This window comes from Lycorma delicatula, chromosome 11, assembly GCF_047948215.1.
Source record: "Lycorma delicatula isolate Av1 chromosome 11, ASM4794821v1, whole genome shotgun sequence".
Classification (NCBI taxonomy): domain Eukaryota; kingdom Metazoa; phylum Arthropoda; class Insecta; order Hemiptera; family Fulgoridae; genus Lycorma; species Lycorma delicatula.
In genome coordinates, this window is record NC_134465.1 from 68,444,389 (window position 1) to 68,470,884 (window position 26,496).

Sequence of the window (26,496 nt, forward strand, 5' to 3'; positions counted from 1 at the left end):
CATAGAAAGTAAACCTGTAAATTAATTGACAATACTAATATTTAACTGAACGTTAAAGTTTTCACAGACAGATTATAAAATCAAATTACATCATTCTGAAATCTTTTACACTTCAAAAACATTTTGATAAATTTTCTAATATCAATTCATATTTGCGGAGTTAAAGTTAACTTATAGTAGAGATGCAGATAGAATTTCAGAGTGAGTGACCTGGCATCAAGTCTATTGTTTAGGTTTGCAGCTCCTATCCGTTCTAAAATTTTTTTCTACTGTAAACAGAATATGTTTGAGAATGTAATAAGAACTATTGTGATTTGAGACGTTTATTTTAAAATGTTATTTTTGTTTATTTTCAAGGTTATCAAACATTTTTAATCATGTTTGTTAATGTAAAAGAAAAAAGGAAAATTATTCACAACCGGGATATAACAATAAAATCAATTTTTAAAGAAGTTGATATACAAAAGAAGCAGTCATTTTTTTACAAGTATATTGGTAAAAGATTAAAAACTAATAAAGATTTTAAGGTCAACATTGATAACACATTTAAAATGTAATTTTAGTATTGTTTTTAATACTAAAAAATTCATAAAAGTGGTCTAGACCACCTTTATGAATTTGTCAGTACCACAAATTATCTGATTGGCATGGTTTGAGCTTAAAATGTTCATAAACGTCATCATCTGCATATTATAAACTAGAGTAATATATAAATCTACTTTTTTTTTCTCTGTAAGTAGTTTTATAGCAAAGGCTGGCCTCTGTGGTGAGAGTTCTAGTGTCTAGGGTTTTAATCAGGATGTCCTGGGTGGTAAAAAATAAGAAAAATATAATGTTAAATTATAAAGATTAAATAAATTTTGTTGTACTTGTTTTATAAATTATGTACTCTTGAAAGAATGCTTTTCATTTTTTCTCCTTAATCAAATTTCTTAACATAAGATTTTTAATGGTCATAATGGTTCATATTATTGAGATTTGTTTTTAAAGTACAACTCTCATTAAAGATGTTTGACAAACATTACAAACAATTTTTCTCCTTGATTGCAAATTAATATATACCTTTAAATTAGAAAGATGATTAAAAACTTTTTGGAAGAAGTTACAAACAATTTTTCTCTTTTGCATGAGATCTACTAATATGTGTCCTTAAACTGTTTTTACGATTAAATGACTTTTGACAAAAGTTACAAATAAAACTTTCTTCCTTAGTATGAGTATTTAAATGTACTTTTAAAGAATATCTTTGACTATAAGTCTTCTGACAAACATCACAAATATAATTGTTTTCCTTGGTATGAATATTTAAATGTAATTTTAAAGCAGAACTTTGATTAAAAATCTTTTGACAAAAGGTACAAACATAATTTTTCTCTTTTGTATGAATATTAATATGCGCGTCTAAAGTGTCTTTACGATTAAATGACTTTTGACATAAGTTACAAATATAATTTTTTTCCTTGGTATGAGTATTTAAATGTGATCTTAAAGTAGATCTCCGATAAAAGGTTTTCTGGCAAAAAGTACAAACATAATTCTCTTTTGCATGAGTTCTACTAATATGTGTCCTTAAACTGTTTTTATGATTAAATGACTTTTGACAAAAATTACAAATATAATTTTTTTCCTTGGTATGAACATTTAAATGCAATTTTAAAGCAGAACTCCGATTAAAAGATTTCTGACAAAAGTTACAAATATAATTTTTCTCTTCATTATGCATAAGGTGGGTTTTTAAATCGTTATCATGAATAAGAGACTTTTGACAAAAATTACTATTATTTTTTTTGTTTTTACAATGAAAGTTAATGTGTCTCTTTAAATAACATTTACATCGGAATCCTTCATCGCAATATTCACAAACCAAATTCTTTCCCTTCTGGAAAAATAACATGTTTTCACTACTTAAATTCTGCACTAAATTTTCTTCTGTCGTTACATCACCATATGCACACTTACATTCATTGGATATGCTGGTACTTCCCTTGATGTTTCCTTTACCGATAGTAACCTGTAAAATTAAAAATAACTAATAATTATAATCGCAAATGAAAGAGACAAATAAAAAATCAATGTCCGATTATGACGGAATAAAAATGGCACCATCAGTCTGTTTTTTCATGGAGCCCACCGTTTGAAGGCAAACGTACCTCAACTGCTTGAAAACTTTGTTGTTCCTCAGATTCCTGCAGGATACAGTTTCCAACAAGATAGTGCTTCACACATTTTTATTGAGATGTTACCATGTTTTTGAACAAGGCTTCACTGGATGTTGGATCAGATGAGAGGTCCACTGCATAGCCAACTAGATCTCCCACATATCATCAGTCTTTTGGACTTTTTTGTTTGGGATTTTATTACAAGTTGTAACAAAGAAAAGTTTGAGATTTGTACAATTTAAAACAAAAAATTGCTGTAGGCAATATATATATATAATTAAGTAAAGAATAATTAAAACATTATTTTTTGATTAACTATTATTCATTTATGAATTAGTTTTTAATTATTTATTAAGTTTATCTGGTAATAGATTGTTTAGCATGTTACTAGCAAAGATAAGGTACCTTATTATTGGTTTTTTTATGTTTAACTTTTGTTTTAATGCTGTGTTTACTGGTACGTTTTATCAATAATGGAGAAACCTAAAACCCATATTTTTAACAAGAATGGATGACTTCAAACCTAATGCTTTGGGTCAGTAACACTGTATCTCAACATAACATAAAAAAAACCACATTTTTAATCATAATATAAATACCAGTGAACCAATTTTTATTTTATTTGTACAAAATTACTTGTCATGCAAAGGGGCTTCCAATGAGGTATCACAACCTACATTGTCTCATTTTAAAAAAATAAGTTTTCAACTCCTAAAAATTTTGAGCAAAATTTTGTGTTGGTAATTTGAAAAATAATTTCAAAGTTTTAATCTACAGATTATGATTATTTCAAATGGTTTAAGAAGTAATATCAATAACTTTATAGTTAGTTTGTTGGACTGGATTTTAATAAAGTACAACCTAAATGGTTTTCACACCTACTGAGCGAATGGGAGGGTGGATTTTAATTTTCTTTTCACCAAAATTCATTATTTTTTTCGGTTTGTCGATTAATGTAATTAAATGTTACTATTGCCATTTAAGATTTTTGAATTGAAATAGGTATAGTGGAGAGGGCGAGTTCCACCCCTTTGAAAATAATTTTAAAAAGGTTCCCTCCGAGAATGGCAAACAGAAATATGATGGAACTGATAGCTATTGAATAATAAATGTGGTAGCTTTTTACACAGACTTCTGTAAAACTAATTATACAAGCAAATTTCTACATAATGTACTTTTTGTACCATATTACTATATCTCTTTTTCTTTTATTGTACATACGTTCCAAATTTCTTCTTAATTTTACTAAAATACATTTACTTTTTATCTTTAATTTTTTTACTTAGTGTCTTACCCATTTAACATTAGAATGATATGTACAGTATATATGATAAACCTTTTTTAAATTATCCTTTTCAATCATCCAGATTTGGCCTAGCAAAGATTCATCTGGATAATTGGTGTTTCACTGTATGAAAAATCTAATATACCCTTACCACTTCATTATCAACTAAATTGGTCTCTTCAATTGCTAAAGGATCTTTTTCGATGTCACCATTACTAATATCAAGCAGTTCCTCTTCCAGTTGTAGTAAATCTTCTTGCTGTAACAAAAAGCAAATCATAAATGCTTTCATCACAATTACAAAGTTCCATAAGCTTCAAAAACAACATAAATCTACTTTAAAATTAAATAATGAAATTGAATTCAGTGTGTCATAAATGATGTCGGTGAAGCGGCAAGATAAATGAGATGTCTTGTGTTAGACAACTAAACACAAATTAGAATGCATAGAAGTAGTAAGGAAAGGAAAGAAGGTAATGCTTCCAAACGTTGTCAATGATTATATATTTATGGACAGAGTTGATAGGATGGATCAAATGCTGAGCGCACTCCCACTCGAAAGAAAAGACAATAATGGTTGATATAAAAGCAGTTCTGCCAACTTTTAAATATCACTATGTTCAATGCTCTGTTTTACAAAAGAAAAGCGGTGGCAAGTACAATTCTCTTCAATTCAGACAGCAAATTACTAAAATTCATCAATTCTTATAAACAAAAAAAATATTGTTAAAGACTGAGATCAATTAAAATTTAAATTTATTATCTTAGAAAAAGAATAAAAATAATTAAACATAATAATACTATAACAAATGACTGCCCATACTCATCATTAAGATTCAACATTCTAGATTTAGTAATGTGAAGAAGATACAAGAATATGAAGATGATGTAAATAATATTTATATTGTTGTACACCTTTATGCTTAGTATATTGTCGCATGTTTCGTGGCTCGATCAGAATATTGAGAGGTGGACAATTTAGAATGTTTATATAATTACAACTTACTGGTTTAAAATGTCATAATTATAACCAGACAAATTAATAATAATAAGTGACAATAATAAAACAAATAGTGAACACAATTATTAATATAGTAATTACAACCACAATAATAATCAGGATAATAGTAGTAAATGATAATAGTACGTGTCAATAACAAATCCAAATAAATAATGTAATCAACAAAGAATAACAATCAAAATATTACACATCATAAGTGTCAAATCATAAGTGTAGTAAATACAGATTATATACATAGGACAGATTTCAAAAAATCATTCAGAATTTATTCCAGGTAGAAAAAACAAAACTAGAATCAACTCATTAACAAAAGAAACTGCTAGTTTTAACCCTTTTTAAACACTTTGTCTTATATTAACAAACGATCTTATAAATTTCACTTGCAAATATCCTTGCTATCTACCTAAAGTTTATCGCATTATTTCTTCCACTTATACACTTATAGTTTTACTATAACTCACCGATAGTATTTCTTGTTTACTGGAATTACTCGTGGCATCATCTTAGTCTTATCGAACTGGATTCAAGACTCTCCTTGCTGGACTGACGTCTTGCACTCCCATCTCGCAGACACACCTGTGACTCTCATTCGCTGGAGTGGTTTGCAAAACTCCACCGAACTCACACAACTCGCAGCCTCTCCTTGCTGAACTGCCCTTGTGGGACTGACGTCGTAACACCTTGCAGACTGGTTCTAATAGAACTCTCTTTTAGCTGGTCTTACTGAGCTATTTATACTTACTTCTAGCCTCTTTACCTACCAGACTGGACCCAACTCATAGTGTGAAAACAGTTGTTCAAGGCTTTTGTTCCCATGAATTCCAAACCTGGCCTCTTCTCACCATAAAACAGGTGTTCACTGCATGTTAACAGGCAGTATAACAAAGGATAATTGTTAAACGACCATACTTTACAAAAAGTTTCTCCTTTTTTGTCCCTTTCTGGATTCCTGCAATTGTACTTAACATTACTTTTATAATCGGTAGGAATCCCTTACTCAGGCTCACTATACCGGTCTTGTTACAATATGGTATAAATTGGAGTAAAAAAATACTGTTATATCTGTTATGTTGTTAACACTATTTTGTAACAACTTAAATAATACAAAAACATGTTAAATAATCTTAGTATTAATGTTATGACTATAATTATAAGTTTACCCTTAAGTTTGCCTTCCTTAGTTTTGATTAGCTCTGTTACAGGATTTTGTACAGACTGACAATGCAGCATCCCATGAAAGTCAAATTTTCATATTAGGTTTTTAGGGGTCTGTTATTATGTTTGGTGATTATTTTTTTGTTATTTGAGGTTATTTGGCACAGTGGTAAGTATGTTGGTGATTAATTGAATCCAGACTAGGCAACTTAAAAAAAAAGCAATACATTATTTGAAAAATTTAAACACTATTGAAATAAATCTTTGGTTCAATAAGAAATTTTTTATTGACCTTTATTTTACTGGGTTTTTCAACTGACTTTTCTGCAATTCATTTAACAAAAACACATATGACACTTAAGCAGGATGACTGAATATGATAAACTCGCTAAGAAAATTTTCAACATCATCAAGCCAAGTAAATTAAAGTCCATTTGGATGAAAGAAACACAAGACAACCTGGAACGACTGCAAATCTCAGAAGAAGAAATCAAGCACAGAAGAAAATTTATGGATGAAATTAGAAATAGGAAAATTGAACAAGAGCAAAAACGACAAACAATAGAAAGAAGATGAACTGAGGAGAGGAAGAAGAAACATAGTGAACAGATGAAGAGGTTTTAAAAAGAGAAGGAAGTAGAGCCATGATGGTTAAGTTCACATGCTCTCCTAAAAGGTAATAATCAGAAATAATACTACATATGAGTTTAGAAATGGATCGGATGTAATCCAAAATTTACAAACTAGATAATAATAATAGTAATGAAAAGATAATACACTGGGACACCAATTTTCCAGATGATAACTGGACTGCTTAAAATCCAGACAAAGAACTTAAAAAAAAACTAGTACATTATTTAAAAAATTTAATTAGTATTCAAACAAATCCTTGCTTCAATACCACTTATTTTTATCAATATTTTTTATACTGGATTTTTTAACTGCCTTTTTTGCAATTATATACTTATATATACTTTTTTAGCAAAAATATATAACTGGCCTTTGTAGAACTAATTATAAAAGTAAATTTTTATACTTATTTTTTGTATCATATTACTATATATCTTTTTTCTTACGTTGAACATTGTATTTTCATTTTCAAATTTCTTCTTAAATATGTTTACTTTTTCCATTTAATTTTTTTTTGCTTATGTCTTACCCATTAAATATAAAATTATAAGTGCAGTTTATAAGATAAAACTTTTTAAAATTATTCTTTTCAATTATCCACATTTGGCTTTGCCAGGTCTATCTGGATAACTGGTGTTCCACTGTACGCAAAATCTCACACTCTTACCGCTTTATTAAAGTCACCAAATAATAATAATAATAATAATTTGACTGTGGCTACATAGTTAATGTGCATGTGTGTGTGGAGGGGGGAGTGAATTAGAGGTATAGTTTATTTTTATTTTATGAATTATACAAAAAATCATAAACATTTACTTTGTAGCATTCATTTTTTGTTCTGTGTTGCAGCAAGCAGATTTAGTACAACTGAAACAGGAACCGGTTGATACGATTAATGGTGATATTCCAAAAGATCCTTTAGCAATTGAAGAGACAAACTCAGTTAAATCAAAAACTGTAAAAGTTGAAAATGAAGTGGTAAGGGTGTTAGATTTTGCATACATTGGAACACCAATTATCTAGATGAACCTTTGCAAGGCCAGATCTGGATACCTGGAAAAGATAATTTAAAAAATTTAATATATATATATATATATATATATATATATATATATATATATATATATAGTAACATTAAAAATAAATTTTTAACATATGTACAATGTAAGAAAAAATTAATATGGTACAGTAATGTGGTGCAAAAAATGCAATGTGTAGAAATTTGCTTTTGTAATTACTTAAGGAAAGTCCTATATATATATATATATATATATATATATATATATATATATAGTATACTATAGCATATATAGTTTATCTATATATAGTTTTTTCTATATGAATTGCCAAAAAGGCAGTAAAAAAACCCCCATAAAATAAAGATAGAAAAACAAATTCTTGTTGAAACAAAGATTTGAGTGTACAAGACTACACATTTTTTTACATATCCTCATGTCATTGAGCCGTGGTGGGGTAGCTTTATTGTTCACACTAGTTGAACAAATTGCAGTTATTTAAGAGACTAATATATATATATATATATATATATATATATATATATACAGGTCATAACCTTCATAATATAATAACCTTTGATAACATCTGGATCCATTGCCTTCTTTCTTTCCATACTACTTCTACACAATCCAATTTGTGTTTAGTTGTCACAAACCTAAAACATCTCGTTTATCTTGCCGCTTCAACAACATTTTTTCCACCTTATCACACTCTGCATGAATTTCATTTTTGTTTAATTTCTTTTGCAATTTATGTTTTGGAATACTATGCCTGTATTTTCTTACATTACCCGTAAGTCCGTATTTCATTCGCTCAAAGCCAAAGCAAGTTCAGAGGCAATAATAATTATCAGAATAAAAACAGTAACCTTTCTCTGACAGGTTATATTTATTAAATATTAGTTTGTTTTCACAGTTTATAAGGGTTTTTCTTTATCTTATTTTTAAAGGAATCTGAGAAAGTTTTACCGCAGCTTAATCTTAACATGAAAACCGATGAACTTGAAATAAATTATTTACACACTGTGAAGACAGAAGAAGAGGTAGAATTTTATCCAGATCATGTAAGTATTTATTATTATTGGATATTGTAACAAATATGATTGATTTGTCTCCTGTTAATTTTATTACTGTATTTCTTTGTTAATTAATGTATTTTTTTCATTTCTGTGAGTTCTGTTTTAAAAAGATTGTTTTTAATTTTATTTATTTCTATTTAATTAATACGGATGTATTAAGTTGTGTGTAAATGATAAATTGTTAATGCGTGAGGGCAAAAATGTTGTTTTTAAACTTCAGTGATGTCTAAAATGTGTGTATTTTAACTTGTTGATAGAGTTCTCATTTTAATAAGCTCTGGGTAATCGGTTGTTAGTTGAAATCATTTGTCATATTTGAATATTTATTAGGTTAGTAATTAAACCTTACCCGATACAGATTAAACAGTCATGACATATAATTTTATTAATGAAATAAAAATAAAATAAAATTTAATTCTGTATTTACATTAGGAAAATTAACACATTTTCATATTATTACAAAAGATATTTGAAGTTATTACCCTGCAGACATGTTGCAGAAATGCTAAAGTAATCATACTGACAGTCATCTGATGCAAAATGTTATCAATGACTTCACTTTTTTTGTGAACGTTCACCTTCAGTTATTGTTAGTGCAATTTTAAAAATACGGTAGTGTAGAGGGTTTTATATTTGTACAGCATTATAACGTTATAAAAAATGTATGTTCAAAAATGTTAATTTAAAGGTTTTTTAATTTCTGTATAAAAAACCCATGATCCTCTCTAACTTGGTTGCCTAAATAGGGATTAAGCACATGTTAGGTCTCGTATAAAATACCAAGCTGTCTAACCAGAATCTAGACCCTTCAGGGCTCAGATAAACCCAGGTGAATCTTAGCCTACCCCATGGCTGCAGATGTCGCTTCGCTAGCCATTCCCAATTTACCTGGACTGGCACCCTGGACACCGCAAAGTTTGCTTAGGTTGCCATCCACTCAGAGGGCTCCACCTTCTAGTCCTTCGCATTGTATGTTATCCTCACGGTTGTGAGAATAATACTGATAAATAATAATTATATTATTCTGGCTTTACAGAAACCTGAAAAAGAAACTAAATTACAAAATAAAGAATAATAAAAACTGTGGTAACTAAAGTACTCATACCTTTGATGACAAAAAATTCATAACATTTCTTTGCAATGGTAGCAGAAATATAGTAATGAAGTAAAAGGATTAATCTATATTTTCCTTAATGAATATCTTTAATCCACAACTTCACCCACCCTGGGAGCTACGGACTCGGTTGAAGGATTAAAACCTTCTCTGGGATAACACGAGTTTATCCTGCAAATTCGAAAATAATTGGTCATTTGGTTCTTGCATGATGCGTTTACAAACAAACAGACTATATATATATATATATATATATATACATTTCCAAATAATTATGATCTGGAGAGTGTACCTGATTCATGCAAAAGTTAGCTTTTAACCTACTAAAAAATACCCTGTTCGAATTTTGAAAATTTGACAATTGTTTGCAGAGATGTTACAAGAGCACCATTTGCACCTCCCAAAACAACACCCTAGGGGCATCCCGATTGTTACCCGTTGATGTTAATGATTGGTCTAGTTTCCCATGAGGTGCACGTATATCTCACCACTCTAGCCTCATACGCAGTCTCCACAGGAAGCCTTATGTTAAACAGTAATCTTTTAAATTATTTAATATTACTCGTACTTGTAATATTATTCAATTGACTGATACGCATCATCAGCTCAAACAGTGATACAGACTCACAGTTCATTTATTCAATTCATTAAAGTTTATGCTTCAACTGGCAAATCTCCACTACTACATACATATATTTTTTTCTACATCAGAAAGATATCAAAAAACCTCAATATGCTGAGAAACACGGGTAAAAATTTGGTTGCGATTGATAGAGTAGTTTTTCTGTTTATCCCTAACAAACAAAAGTGCTCTTCCTCTTTGTATAACAGTATTGATATAGATAGGAAGTGTTATCAACAAGTACTGCTTTGTTGAGGTGAATTAATTTGAAGTTCTTCCAAAAATCTTTTAATTTGAAAGTTGTTTAAAAAAAATTACAGATTGCTTGCATGATTATATAAATGTAAATGTAAATATATAAATAAAAAATATGAGTGGAAATCTCATACACAACCCAACAGCTGTTTTTAATGTGAATTGATTTTTTTAACAACTTTATGTTTTCATGCAGAACAAACATATTTTGCCGCTTTTGTAAAATTAGATGCTAATATTTTTATAATTAAACTATTAAAATCCCCCAATATCTTCATCGTTCGCATACCATCTAATTCATAAACTATATACAATGGTGACTTCACTTGTCATAAAGTACTTGTGTAGCTATTTATAATTATTATTGCTTTACATCTATTCTCAAACTTGAATATTTTCTGGATCTATGGAAAATAGCTGAAACCAACAGAACTAGGTAAATCACCTAATATAACATCATATCGGCCAATTAGCATGCGAGTTGTGTGGTGATAACAGGCCCACTAGACACAAACAACATAGTGCTTGCTAGAGTAGTGAAGTAGACTATCATCGGGAAGGCGATCATCTGTCCAGCTGGGTGGTTGTTTTTTTTTTCATGTTGCTGGATTTTGGAATCGAAATCTTTCCTCGAGTTCAAGGTAGTTTAATAATCTTTTGAAGTACTTCTATAATTCTTCAATTTTCTTTGGCGTTAAGGCCTAATTTTTTTCATTTTTATCCTCAAGCAAAGGGGTGGGTAATTTGTATTTTGAATCATTGGATAAAGATTTCTCAACGAAACAGTATAATTAAAAAATAAATCTTTGTGACTAACAATATTACATATACTTTGTTCTTAAATAATTCTTAATTATAAGTAGATCTATATTGTTTTTGAATCTTTGGAAGTTTTTATTATTAATAATTGTGATAATAAGTTATCAGTTGTGATAACCACTTTGAAAATTAAGTTTTTTTATAAATATTTTTGGTACATGATAATCAACAATATTGTTAATACATAACTGCAATTCCTTAAAAAAATTTGTTTATCTGTGGTTAATATCTAATCCCTTTCAGGCATGGCATTTCTTTTATGCTATAAAATTCAGTTTCCATGTTCCATGTACAAACTTCAAGGTTACTAATACAAAAGAATAAGTATTATTTACAATCAAACTCTCATTTAGTGAATGTTACAAAATTAATATTTTTATTTCTGGTAAGATTTTATGAGGTATAAAATTAGAATTCAAAATCTTAGATAACGTTATCTCTAAGGTAAATGATATTTATCCTGATAAAAAAATTTCAGCATAAGCAATATTAACATTAATGCGAGTAAGATTAGAAAAAACAAAATCATGAGAACTTACCTCAAGAGTTTTAACAATTATTTGATTGTAAAAGATTACAATTTTTAAAGAATATGTAAGGTGAGTAGCAGTATTTTTTGATAACACGTAGCAAAACCTGGCATCTTAAAGTCACCTAATAATAATAGTAATAATGTAACTGTGGCTGCACTATTTATGTAAGTGTTAAGCGATTTAAAGATGCGATTTATTTTTATTTCATAAATTATACAAAGTCATAAACATATTTACTTTCTTTGTATGAGAAAACCCAGAAAATGTTTGTTAGGCCAAATTTAATCATCCAAATTCAAATGTTAAAAATGCACTCACCTTACAGATTTTTTCTACATATTGTAATCTTTTACAATCAAATAATTTTTTCAACTGTTGCAGTAATTCTACCGATTCGGTTTTTATAATCTTACAAACATTAGTGTTAATATTGTTTTTATGGTGAAATTTCTGTGACAAATATAATTTACCTTTAAAGATAATGTTACCTAAGATTTTAAATTCTAATCTTATATCTAATGAATACATACCAGATTATAAAAATATAAATTCTGTAAGATTCAACATTTAATGAATGATAGTTTTACCCTAAATATCTATTTATTTTTTGTTGTCACATAAGCTTAAAGCTTGTGTGTTGAATATGGAAATGGAATTTTATAGCGTATGAAACATGTCGTGCCTCACCGGAATTTTATATTGATCATGATATAAAAATCTTTGCTGAAGAGTTGCAGCTATGTATTACAGTGGTCACTATGAAAGATGGCGCTTGTGTTTAAACTATTGCATCTTAGTTTAAAAAAAAAAATCACACAATAAAAATGAAGGTATCAGAAACTCCAATTATTTTTGCACTAACTGGATTCAGCCGATTTTAGTTAGTCATTCGTTTGAAAATTAGGGGCGTGAAAGGTGAATTTCTTGCAGTTTTTTTTGAAAACATGAACTTTAAATTGCTATAAAATCCAAGCCAATACATAAAAAGCTTCTATTTTTAAAATTAGATTAAACAATTGTTTCTCAATAATTGTAATTAAGATTTAGCCCAAAACTACTACTATTTAAGCATACAGGTTGTTTTCAGGTAAAAACATCACATTTCGGTTAACATTAGGTGTAAAAAAAATAAATTTCCATTAATATCAGGCATTAATTTTGTAGAATTTTTATTTGTTGAGTTGGATTAATAAACATTCCTGTTTTATGGTGAGGATCATAATAATAGATTTAAAATTGTGGAAATTGGAAATATGTGAAGGGCTGAAGAAGCATTCTCAGTAGGCAGTACAGTCTCAATATTGATTACAGTATATTAATATTATGTCATTGTATATTAGTAAAAATCAATTGCAATGCCAGTCTTCAGTCTGATGGGTTCATTAAGCCCTTAGCTATGATATCTAATAAATCATACGAATATTTTATTTTGATATGTTCAGTTCGTGCTGGTTTCTTAGCAAGTTTATTTAACAGTATCACCCTATGTCAAAGACAGTTTAGAATAGTAAGTTAAGCATTTTTTTATTGGGTAATAAGTTAAAGATTTTTTTGTAATTTCTCTGTAACTATCTTAAGTGTAATATGAATGAGATGGAGACACCTTTGTTTACTGGTCAACAAGGCTGTACAATTAAGAGTGGTTTGAAAAAAGCCATCTGCAATAAATAAACATTTTTTCAAAAGCTATAAGACTTTGAATTCCGTAGTGCAATTTACTTTGATAAAGTTCATGAACCCATCACCGAAACATGAACATTAGATGAAGGTCACTACAAAGGATATGTAGGAGTGCTATTGTAATGACAGTTGCATTCAGTTTGAAATGCCAAGGAAAATAGGACACGGAATGCAAATCTGTTACTGGAATATTTCAACAGTCATGCATTGTGCACAATCTTATATCAGTACTACCCCTACCGTTCAGAATGAAATCCCTACCATTAAGAACTTCAAAGAGGAAGTACGGGAAAACTGGATGTAAATCTATCGTCTACGACCGTTCGCCGTATTGTGAAAAAAATTGGTTTTTGTTATTAAAAAAAAAACAACTGAAGATGGTCAACATTTCTTGATGGAAAAATCAGATATTGCATTAAAAAGAATTGAATTTTAAATATATTTCACAAATTAAAAGTGTCATGTGATGATCAAATATATTTGATGATCATATATTTTACATAGATAAGACATGGCTTAATGAAAATCATTTTCATAAATGCATATGGAAAGATTCAAAGAAAATTACACATTAAAACTAAAATGCTCATCAGAAAGGCAGTCTAATAGTATGTCATGCAGGTTCAGCTAAAACAGGATTCTTAAACAACGTAAGGTTTACAGCAGTAAATTGAAAGCCTGTTCTTCAGATTATCATTCAGAAATGAATAGGGACAGTTTTAAAAATTGGTTTACAAATGAATTTTTAAATTATTTACAAGAAGGAAGTGTAATAAGAATGGAAACGCAACTTATCACCCGTCTGCGGTAAATAAAGTTACTACCAACAACTGGAGGAAAGCTGAAATCCAGTAGTGGTTTCCAGAAAAAATGGTTGCTTGCAACTGCTTTTACACTTTTTAAGTTTCATAGTTAAAATAAATGTATAATGTTAACTGATATGATTTTTTAATACCTTTATGTAATCTGTTGTTCTTTTTATACAGATGAGTCTTTGATAGAAATATTGCGAACAGTTGCAAAAATAAATGAAAATAACAACACCAACAGTATAATAATAATGCAAAAATTATACTTCATAATATTAACAAAGTATAAAGTATCTGATAAAACTGTGTGAAAGACAATATTAACCATGCCTACATGTCACTGGTCATAATAGCAACAAACAGGATACATGCTCAACTACTAGCTGCGACTGTACTTTTTGAATGATCTTTTCAAACCTTTCCAAACTCAATTAAAAGCTTAATATTAAATACTTTATTTTCAAAATATCGTCAACTTATTCAAATTGTTTCCATGATTACAATGATGTGTTTTCCCCCAAAAAAATAATCATTGAAACTAAAGATAGGTTGTCTCGTAAGAAACACTGTATGTTTAAATAATACTAGTTTTGGGCTAAATCTTAATTAAAATTATTAAGAAACTTTCAAACATAGAAAATTTATATTTTTAAAGTTTAGGAATCTTTATCTGATGATTCCAAAGATTTTTTTAAATTTGCTAATAATAATGACAACAATAGATCTATCTACCTTGTATGCTTTTTGAAATGAGTATGCTAATAAGGGCACTGGTATTGTACGTTTTTGCTAAAAAAAATTTGGGAGTGAATACTAGCAATGATTTTTCCTCAACTAAAATTACATTTAACTGCTGCAGTTAAACATTAACTGAGAATGATGTTGAAAGGGGCCATTTGATCTAATAATTCTTTGACAGGCCCAGAATACATTCATCCTCTTTTAGTGAAGAAATGCTCTGCCTTTTTTATACAGTTTTTAACTAAGCTCTTCAATCATTCTTGAAATGCTCTTCTTTTCCTAAGACAAGGCATACATTTAGGTTCTACAATTTTCATAGTATTTATAAATGACATCAGTTTCATTACACACTACTCATATTTTTTTTTTTTTTTTTGCAGATATGAAATTGTTTAAGCCTATTATTATAAATCTAGCTGATATTCAATTACTTCGTTGACTTGAACTTTGTATAAAAATTAACTTATATATTATTTCTTCCAACTTAAAAAAAATTGATTTCATACTCAATTTAGAAGGTTTGCAAATGTTGATATAACTGTGTAACTGAATAATACAAAAGCTATCTTCTATTAAAGACTTAGGTGTAGGTTTTGATACGAAGTTATCCTTCAGTCAATACGAAGATTATACTGTAAGACACTAAAAATTGTAAATTTAATTAAGAGATTCTCTACAAATTTTAGAAATATTAACTCGGGAGAATTTTTTTGTTTATGCATTTTATATACTGTAGTACTAAATTATGGCTCTGTTGTCTAGTGACCTTTTGCCGACTTGCAATTAAAATTACTAGAAATACCACAGAGAATTTTTCTTAGATATGCAGCCTATAAAATCTGTGATTCTATGCACTTTACCGATCATTAACTTTATTAATATTTTTAATTTGTTAAAAATACCAAGAATTGAATCACCTATGACAAAGACAGATTAATATTTGCTAATAAAATTTTTAGTAGTTATTTTGACTATCCTAAATTATTTCAGTTTTGACTTACATATAATAATGACTAGACTGCTTAGGCATAATTTTCAATATTTTCTTGGTTCAATCAAATCTCATATATCATCTATTAGTAGACTACCTTTACTGTGTAAAGTATACTTACAGTACAGTTAATACCTTATCAAGAGCTATTCTAACTTATGAATGATAATTTTGTTAAGTACTTATGTTTTTTTTTTTTAATATGATATTGTATTCATGGGTTTCATGCCTGTCTATTTCAATTAAATAAATAAGTACATTAAAATTTACCACACTTACCAAATATCAATCACCCAGCCTTTGCTTTAGGGTAAAAATAGAAAATTAGGCCATAACAACAAAGACAACTGCAAATTTCCAGCAAGTACTTTGAAAAATTACTAAACTACCAAGAACCTGAGGTAATATTTCAATTCCAAAATCTAGCAACATGAACTGAAAAACCCAAAATACATAATTAAATGAAAATAGACAAAATCACCCAGAAATTAAATTATAAGGAAGCAGATGATAACTTAACTGCAGCAGAATTACAGGAAGAATCATGAAAAAACAAGAGAAAACTGAAGAACTTGCTAGAAGAGATATAGAAAACTGAACAAAATCTCACAAGACTGGAAAAATGCATTAATACATAAACTACACAAATAAGAAGATGAAACGTAAGTAAACAACAACAAATGAATTTCCTTCTTACCTGTGACAAATAAAATCCTTTGAAATGCACTTCGAAATATAATTGAATTAATATAGACTTAACAACTAGGAGAATATGAAGAAGGATTCAGAAAAGTAAGATCATGTGTAGAGCAAATCTTGAACCTTTAAACAATAAGGGAAAAATTACAAGCCATAAAACTAAGTAATTGTCTTCGTAGATTCAAAAAGGTATACAACTCAATCTACAGAACTTCCTTATTCAAAGTTCCTAGAAGAATTTGGTGTGGATCCCAACGCAATTAACATTACTGAACAGACTCTTCCAATCACAAAGTTAGAACTAAAATTGGGAAAATAAGATGAAAAAAGTTGGAACACACCACTAAATAAAATTGAGTCTGAAACTGAAAGGAATTGTAATAACTGCTTAGCCTTTGCTGAAAATATTACAATTTTCTTACAGAAAATTGTAATATTGTTCTGCTGCCTTGAAAAGGCAGCAGAACAAATAAACCAACTAAAATAATTTGCAAGGGAAATAAGGTTAAAAATTTCTTTGAAAAATGCAGAATTCATGACCAACCAAGATTCTCCCGAGTCCCTAAAAACGAAATATGGAAAATCAATCAAGTTAACAAATTTAAATATATGGGAGAAATAATCCAAATTATTGATTTGGATAAAAAAGCCAATCAAAGAAGAAAGAGAAAAATAAAATTAGCCTACCAACAAAGGATATTTTCAACAAGAACATCTCGGTGCCAAAATCAGACACTAAAATACATTAATCAAACCGGAGGACCTGTTTGCATCATCAGACGCATCTTCAGTTTGAAATCAGATAAAATAAATCAAATAGAAAAATACAATAAAAACTTGAGAAAGATTCTAGAACCAAAGTAACAAAAACATTTACATATACAATGAAACCGAGAAAAGGTCAATTTCATCAGAAAAAAGAGAGCCAAATCTTTTTTCAGTCTCACAAAACAGATTTTCAACCACATTTAACGAAAAAAAGAATGGAAATCAACACAGTTCAGTGGTTGTAAATGAAAATAAAAATATTTTTTCAATACAGAACAATGTTCAGAAAACCAGTAAAGATTTCACAGAAAGCTAGAAAAAAGAAGGGAAAAATAAAGAAAAGAATGAAGAACTGTTGGAAAACCAGGAAAGAAGATATGCAGAAGAGAAATAAAAAAAAAAGAAAAGAGCTTACATGCTCATGCGATGTGTTAGTTTCAGTCACTGGTAACAGAAGCCATATCATTTGTGCCGCATTATCCTGTTCAGTCACTAATTTAATATTTTTATTAAGAAGCACAGCTTCATTAGTAAAAGTATTATTTACAGGCACATTCATTATCTGTAAAGAAAAACAAAATTAAAATAAATAACCATAATAAAAATAGACCTTAATAAAAATAAGTTTGACTCTTTTACACCTGTCATAAACAGCTCTCTTATAATTCCTTAATGATTTTTGTTTGTCTATGTTTTATGGTGGCTTAAGTGAGGTTATATTTGATGCTGATGCAAGCTTTCTCAATGAAAAACTTAAGAACACAAGAACAGACCAATGATATTAACAGATGATGCCATATACATGGCTCAATTATTAATCTCTCTAAGAGGCCATGTGAAATGGCCCTTGGCTCACTGATTCTTTGATTTGTGGTAATGTATGTGATTTTTATTCTTTAAATATATTTTTTAACAATTATTTTCTGCCACTGCTAAGTTTTCTATTTGTTTTTATTTAGCTCCAGATTCAGTTTGTGTGTTTTGTTTTTTATTAAACTAAATTTCTGTTTAATTTTAATAAATGTTATTTCACATTCATTTCGTCAGAAGTAAATTCTCTACAAACTAGAAGGTTGTAATTGTTTATTGGTAAATTAACAAATTTATATTCAAAGCCTAAAAAAGTTATTTTATTCCTAACCTAATTCTAGTATTTTCCAGCACAACGTTTTCGTGTTTTGATTTATTTTTAAATGATTTATAGTAATAATGCTGATTTTGGCACAGATTCTCATGAAAACTCTCAATACAGATCAGAATTTGACAAACCAGTTGTAAATGACAAGACAAAAAATTAGAGGTTTGTAGAGCGATTCAGAGGAAAGTTATGATAGAATTATGAATGTCTGATTCTGTCAGTAATTCGGCTGGCGTAAGTAGCAGCAGCGATATTCAAATTTCTTTTATTCCAGATCAAACTGAGAGTGTACACTGTTTGAACCTACAATGCTCCAATGTTTACAACAATGCATTATACAGTGATAACAATGAAGGAGATAATGAATCTAATCTAACTTAATCTAATAACTTTGATATACGTGATATTTTATTCCAATGCCTTTGCACTATTAGTTAATGATGAAAAATAATAGCAAAGGTACAGATGCCAATCCCCAAGAAGTGTATTATGCACTTTTCATCAATCATGCATTTTCTATTTCTTAAGGTAATGAGACAAATCATTATGCATAACAAAAGATTGAATATCGAAGGAGAAAAAGAGCAATCGATAATTATAATAAAGCTCTAGATTGAAAAAATGGAATACACCTGATATAAATGAAACAGAAAGATTTGTGGATGGGGTCTTGGTAAAATGCCGAGTATATAGTAAATCTGTTGTATTCTAACCGGGTTAGTAAGCTAACTTACTGAGATTCTAAGCCAACATTTTTGAGATTCTTCTGAGAATGTTCCACGCTTCAAATAATGGAAATGCACCATACAATGAAGAAACTGTACAAAGTTCAACAACTCATCGACTAGCTTCTCCCAAAGTTTCAAAATGCAATCAATCCTCCAGGAAGAGATGTGAATTGATGAAAAATAATTCTTTTCAGGGGACAGCTTGTCTTTCATCAATACTCTCCCAAAAGAAAGACACCAGCACGGGGTGAAACTTCAAATTATGTCTTGTCTGTGGCTACACATGGAATCTCATGATATATGCTGGAAAAGAACCAATTTCCGGCAAAGGGGTTCCAGAAAAATATGTGTTGGAGCTTACTGGACCATTACTTGAAGCTGGATGAACACTATTGTGAAAATTGGTATACAAGTGTATTGTTGGCTTCTCAGTTACACGATTTTTATACAAATCTTTTTGGTACATTAATGGCTAATCAAAAAGGAAATACAACATAATTAACAGAAACCAAACTGAAAAAAGGTGAACTAGTTACAGCCCAATATTCAGGTAAAAAAAAAATATATATATATATATATATATATATATATATATTGAAATAGAAGAATAACGGAAATGTGTTGATGATTTCAACAAAACACAGAGACGAAATGGTAACAAAACAGAAGAGAGGGAAGGACATCATGAAACCCAAGGTGGTAACAGACTACAACTCTGCAAACGAATTTATTGATTTATCTGACCAAATGAGCATATATTCCACCAGCCATCTACATTCAATAAAGTGGTATCAAAAAATCATTTTTGAAATACTGTTTGGAACTTCAATTGTCAATGGTTTTCATACAACCTTGTTATCAAACAACAAAAACTTCCAATGAAAATCCTAATATTTAGGGAAGAATTGATTTTACCTTTTTTTACAGACGTTTGACAATGATGCATAAACTGAAGTCAGTCAAGATGAATTTACAAAAGAGACTACAATAGTACATAGACTGATCAACATTGAAGGTAAGAAGTCAACAGCAAGACAGAGGTGCAGTGGTTGCTACAAAATGAGGAAGCTGACAGAAGACAGAGGAACCTCAGAAAAAACTACCAAAAGGGCAACGACAAAAAGTTATGTGTGTGATGCCTTCTTTTGTCTCGATTGCTTCAGCTGTTCTGATTTTGTTTTCTTATAAAACTTTCAATAGAAACTTTGTTGTTCATGATTTTGAGTAAAAATGTTCTGTATTTAATTATTAGAACAAAATTGATAATGAAATAACAGAATGATGAACAGAATTGACAATGTTAAATGTAAATGATGTAATGTGTTTTCTGTAAATAGTTTTTTATAACACAGTATGATGTAAGTAATAACAGCAGTTAAGATATGTAAATAGGTACATATCTTAAAGAAACTCTTTAAGAGTTATAAATATAACTTTTTTTTATACAAGAATACTTTGTAAATAATATTGAAATTAATCATGTGGCCCCTCTAAGGCTTACACCGATCTCATGCCACAAACTGAAGAACATTGGGAGGCATGTGTGAGCCGCATGTGGCTCAAACCAGTATAAATGTGCATCTCTATTACACTTTTAATAAATATTACATTTAAATGACTTTTGAAAAAAGATAACGTCTCATTCCCCTGATGTCAGTTTTATGCATATGCCCGAGAAGAGATGTGAATCGATGAAAAATAATTCTTTTCAGGGGACAGCTTGTCTTTCATCAATACTCTCCCAAAAGAAAGACACCAGCACGGGGTGAAACTTCAAATTATGTCTTGTCTGTGGCTACACATGGAATCTCATGATATATGCTGGAAAAGAACCAATTTCCGGCAAAGGGGTTCCAGAAAAATATGTGTTGGAGCTTACTGGACCATTACTTGAAGCTGGATGAACACTATTGTGAAAATTGGTATACAAGTGTATTGTTGGCTTCTCAGTTACACGATTTTTATACAAATCTTTTTGGTACATTAATGGCTAATCAAAAAGGAAATACTAAATAATTAACAGAAATCGAACTGAAAAAAGGTGAAGTAGTTACAGCCCAATGTACAGGTAAAAAAATATATTGAAATTGAAAATTAACAGGATGTGTTGATGTTTTCAACAAAACACAGACAAAATGGTAACAAAACAGAAAAGAGGGAAGGACCTTGTTATCAAACAACAACTTCCAATGAAAATCCTAATATTTAGGAAGAATTGCTTTTATATTTTTTACAGACGTTTGACAATAATGTGCAAACTTAAGTCAGTCAAGATGGATCTACAGAAGACTGCAACAGTAAATAGGCTGATTAACACTGAAGGTAAGAAGTCAACAGCAAGGCAGAGGTGCAGTGGCTGCCACAAAATAAAGCTAACAAAAGACAGAGAAACCTCAGAAAAACTATCAAAAGGGTGATGACAAAATGTACTTTGTGTGATGCCTTCTTTTGTCTCGATTACTTCAACTGTTGACTGACTTTGTTATCTCATAAAACCTTCAATAGAAAGTTTGTTGATCATGATTTTGTGTAAAAATGTTCTGAATTGAATTATAACAAAATTGATAATTAAATAACAGAAATGATGAAGAGAATGATGTAATGTTATTGTTTTCTATATAATATTGTTTTTGTAACTTAGTTTTATGTAAGTAATATAATAATAATAATAGTACTAGGAGACAGAAATAGGTAGTTTCCTTAGAGTTATAAACATAACTTTCCTTTACAAGAAAATTTATAAAGAATACTTTGTAAACAATATTAAAATTAATCATGTGATCCCTCTAAGGCTCACATCAAGAAGTTGTGTAAGCTGCATGTGGCTCAAACAAGTTTTTGTATAAATAAGCATGTTATACTTTTAATTAATATTACATTTAAATATCACTAAAATAAGTTGTGATAAAAAGAACGTCTATATTAATCAGATTAAGCAGAATTCAAAAAAATTAACAATGCAAACTTGTTTAGATATAAAAATGTCAATAAGCACAAGTTTATGTAACTCTTATTTATTATATTATTGTCATGTTTGTGAAACAGATTCATAATATTGGTGTGTACATCTTTCTTTATTCATATCTTAGTTTGACATTAGGTTATACTTTGCTAACCATCATTGTCATACAATTCAAATTAACATATAAAATTTTTAATTCAATAAATAAATTATTAAACTTTAACTTTAACTGGCCAGATGACCATAAGTCTCCTAACACCCTTCAGGAAATACTAGCACATTCACTTTAGCAATAATAGATTTATTCAATTCATAATCATTCCTAACAACAAATTTTATATTGGATATTAAATGTTAATAAGCAAGAGGAAGAACTAATTATAAAGGGGTATTAATATTTATGTACAATGTTCATACGTTTTATAAACATCACTTTCAAATATTATTTTTAATTCTAATTTTTGTGAGATTCTATTTATTTTCCGAGGCTTTTTAATAAAATCGATAATTTGTGATATTATTTAGTAGACATGTATTAGTTAGTTATGATGTTTTTATTCTGTCTGTGTTTTTTGTTATTTTGTTGAGTGTTCAAATAGTTTTTTGTAACCAATCTCAGTTTATTCTAGTGAGTTTTACTGGACATAGTAAGTAGTGGGCAGTTTTTGGTTATTAACAAATTAGATATGGAGAATAGACCACATGGGTTTTCTAATATACAATTGGAAAGATAAGTATTTCCAACACTTAAATTTAAATATAATTATCAACCGATTTGGTCTAGTTGGCAATCTGTGGAATATTTGTTGAAGTTGGAAAAAAACAAAATTAAAAACCTTATAAGGCATATTATTGTGCAGACATGTTTAAGCAAAGATAATTTTTTCAAGTTGTTAATGGAACCTTTGTAAAGCCTGAGACAGGAAGTGCTTATTATCAGAAGATACTTGTTAATGTAACATAGCAAATGTAGAGACCAAGAAAAGAATTATTCTTTTTCTAGACCGAAATATTTTTAGGGAAGCTAGTTGCATCACTGCCCACGAAGTAAGGTTGAAACTAAAACAAAATCTGACATTCCACTAGCCAAATATGATGAACTTCAAATGAGATGACACTCTTAGGCAAAACAATATATGAGAATGACATCTGCAGATCTTTTACAAATATTACCTTAAGAATTTTACCCCATCTATATCACATGGCATGACTTGCCAACAGAACAGAAGACAAGGTCTAAATTGCAGTAACGACTTTTAAACTATGAATTGAGGTTAAAAGGACAAGAAAAATCTTTAACTCAAGGGCGTTTCTCAACCCAAGAAGTGTGCTTCTAGATCTAATTCTATAAAGGGGAGTCACACTACGGCCAATCTCTATGACAAGAAATGTTTTTCTTGTGGAAAATTAGGCCATCATCTAAAAACTGGTAAGTGGGACTTATTTCTTATAAATGCACATTAAAGAGCCATAAATCAAATGAATGTCCATGTAATAACAAACATTCTGTTATAGTTAAAACAGGCTTAGAAAAATTAATGCTAGTGTTAACATTCTGACTCTATCTTATACTCCACAACAATCTGAAGTAGCTGACACAGAAAACAGAATCATTTGCGAGATGGCAAAATCCTGGTTGCATTCTGCACTCCACTTACCCAAATCGCTTAGGGGTGACGTTATGAAGCAGTCCTTTCTGCTTCATATACATTACATAGAACAGCACCAATGAAGGTGAAAGTAAAAACCTCTTTTGAGTTGTTTCTGAAAAGGTAAGTGAATATCAATTGTCACAGAATTTTTTGCTTGGATTCTGGACAATAAAAGATGAAAATTTGATTTAAAATCATTACAGTTTGGTTATGTAGACTGCGGTTATAGAGTTTATTTTCTAGACAAGTAAAAGGTTGTCTGCAGGGATCTTAAATTCAGACCAGAAACATTACAAGAATCAAAAATTCATAATTTTTCTTCCATACAGAGTAAAGACCTTACTGATATGTCTAAGAAGCTATGAGTTTGATTCCTTTAGAAAAATCAACAGGTAACAATGAGGACATATACTATTTAATTAACCAGGGACAAATGGACATTCCAGCTATCAAGAGGAGGAATATTTTTTTCTTCATCTATCACCTTCAAATTATCATGAGGCTATGCAGAGTGACAGGGCGTCTAAATGGAAGAAAGTGATAGATGAAAAAATAAGTTCTCTTCATCAGAATCAAATACGGCAGGCTAGAGAAGAAACCTCCAGATTGTGGAGTGGTGGATAACCAGTGGGTATGTGCTGTCGGGACTGATTCAGATGACATCATAAACTATAAAGCAAGACTAGTTGCTAAGGGCTATCATCAAACATCCAGGGATTGATTATTTTGACAATTTCAGCCCTGTTACCCACTTAAAGACAGTCAGGACAATTTTAGCTTACTCATGATGTGAACACTTTCCTTAATGGCAAACTAAACAAGAATGTGTTCATGCAATAACCTCAAGGAAATGAGATGGAAAACAAAATGAGTATGAATTACTAAAACATTTGTATGGCCTTAAACAAGTTTCTAAGTGTTTGTATAAATACCTAACACTTCTTATAGCAGTCTGGTCTAGAAGATGGCAAGACAGATCTCTGCTGTTCTACAGTAAACAAATTGTAGTGTTTTTTCATGTTGACGACAGTTCTTATTACAGGGCCTTCTTCAATGATCATGAGTATCTTCCTTTGAATCACAAAGTTAAATCCTTGATTTGAATTAAAAATAAATGAAGTGGAAAATTATCTTGGGATAAACATTGTAATGGACAAATTTATGGAGATGGTCCAATCAGTATATGCAAAGTTAATTCGACCAAAATATGGGTTTAGTGACTGTAAACCTTAATCTTTCCAACTGAACTTGATTGGTAACCTGGTAATTCTCCTCTAATCTCCAATGATGAAAATTACAGGGAAATGGAAGCTTAAATTATTTAGCTTCAGGCAAAACACCAGACTTAAGTTTTGCCTTGAATAATGCATCTGGAGCACAAATTCAACCATCATTTTAATTTGGTAAAAGAGATTTCAGACATTTGTAAATCTATTCCTGAAGATGGCATTAGTTATAGTAAAACAACTGTTAGACAAATTGAGGCATACAGTGATGCCAATTACCTTTGTGACAAAGTCACTCAAACATAAACTGTGAAACTCTACTTAAATACTGTGATAAATCTGTTGCGTGGAAAAGTAAATTGCAGAAATCTGTATCATTCTCTTCTATAGAAGCTGCATATGTTACTACAACACAGGCAACCAAATGTTTGGTTTGGCTTGACATCTAGTTACAGGTAGTTAATTACTTGATGTCAATCCAAAGCCAACACTCTACATAATCAGTGTCAGTAAACTTAATTATAAACCAATGATACACAATAAATCAAAACTAGATGCCATTATGTAAGGAAGATAGTGAAAAAAGGAAGCATTCAAAGTGAAAAACGGGCAACAGATAATTTACAAAACGAGCATCATCTGCTCAAAGGAATGAAAACACTGACACGTACGAAAATTCAATATTGACTTCTGAGAGCTCGAATAAGGTTAAAAAGTATTAATACAATATTACAATATTCATGTTTTATTTATTTGTTTCATAAATTATCTAGAATTATTATTGTTCTGAGACTTTTTAATAGAGTCGATAATTTGCAAAATTATTGAGTAAGTATATGTACTTAGTTGTGAAGATGGTTTTCTTCCTTTGTTCAGTGTCACGATAGTTCTTTGTACCTATCTCCGTGTATTTTAAAGAGTTCTACTTGACACTAATAAAAACTATTGACATTTGCTAGGATTTATCATGAAACAGTTCTGTTTTCCATTAATTGTAACATAATTGAAAGTTTCAACAGTTGAAGTTACAATTTACAAAACAGTTGACAATTACAAAACTGTCAACTATCAACTGTTCTTTTTTATTAGTATCGGAAAATAACGAAAAAGAAAATAAATATTATAATTATCAATAAATAGAAAGAAAATTACTAATTAAAAACGTTAATAATAATATTACCACGAAATATGAATTTTTTAACATGATTATTAAATAAACGATTTTACAACAGTTTCAAATGAATTTACATCACAGGTCCACACTAAACAAATCATAAATACAAAAAAACTCAAACTTAAATTCTATTAATTTATATTAAAATGTTATAAAATTACTTACTTAGTCGGTTAAACAAAAGGAAAACCAACAAATAAATAAAACTGAAATTAAAATACAATCTCTCCTTAACAATTC

At 29.4% G+C, this 26,496-nt stretch overlaps 2 protein-coding genes across 2 annotated transcripts; one reads left to right on the plus strand and one right to left on the minus strand.

Moving 5' to 3' along the window:
• Window positions 1-424: 424 nt before the first annotated feature.
• On the minus strand, window positions 425-26,496 carry LOC142332425 (uncharacterized). The gene is made up of 4 exons (XM_075378870.1): window positions 26,422-26,496; window positions 17,792-17,938; window positions 3,596-3,703; window positions 425-2,011 (listed from the first exon to the last, which is right to left on the minus strand). Exons 2-4 carry the CDS (start codon window positions 17,933-17,935, stop codon window positions 1,103-1,105), a joined length of 1,161 nt encoding a protein of 386 aa, XP_075234985.1. The 5' UTR covers window positions 17,936-17,938; window positions 26,422-26,496; the 3' UTR covers window positions 425-1,102.
• LOC142332431 (uncharacterized) lies at window positions 3,887-14,366 on the plus strand. Its single transcript, XM_075378877.1, has 4 exons — window positions 3,887-3,917; window positions 7,074-7,228; window positions 8,217-8,330; window positions 14,355-14,366. The coding sequence occupies exons 1-4, from the start codon at window positions 3,887-3,889 to the stop codon at window positions 14,364-14,366; spliced, it is 312 nt and encodes a 103-aa protein (XP_075234992.1).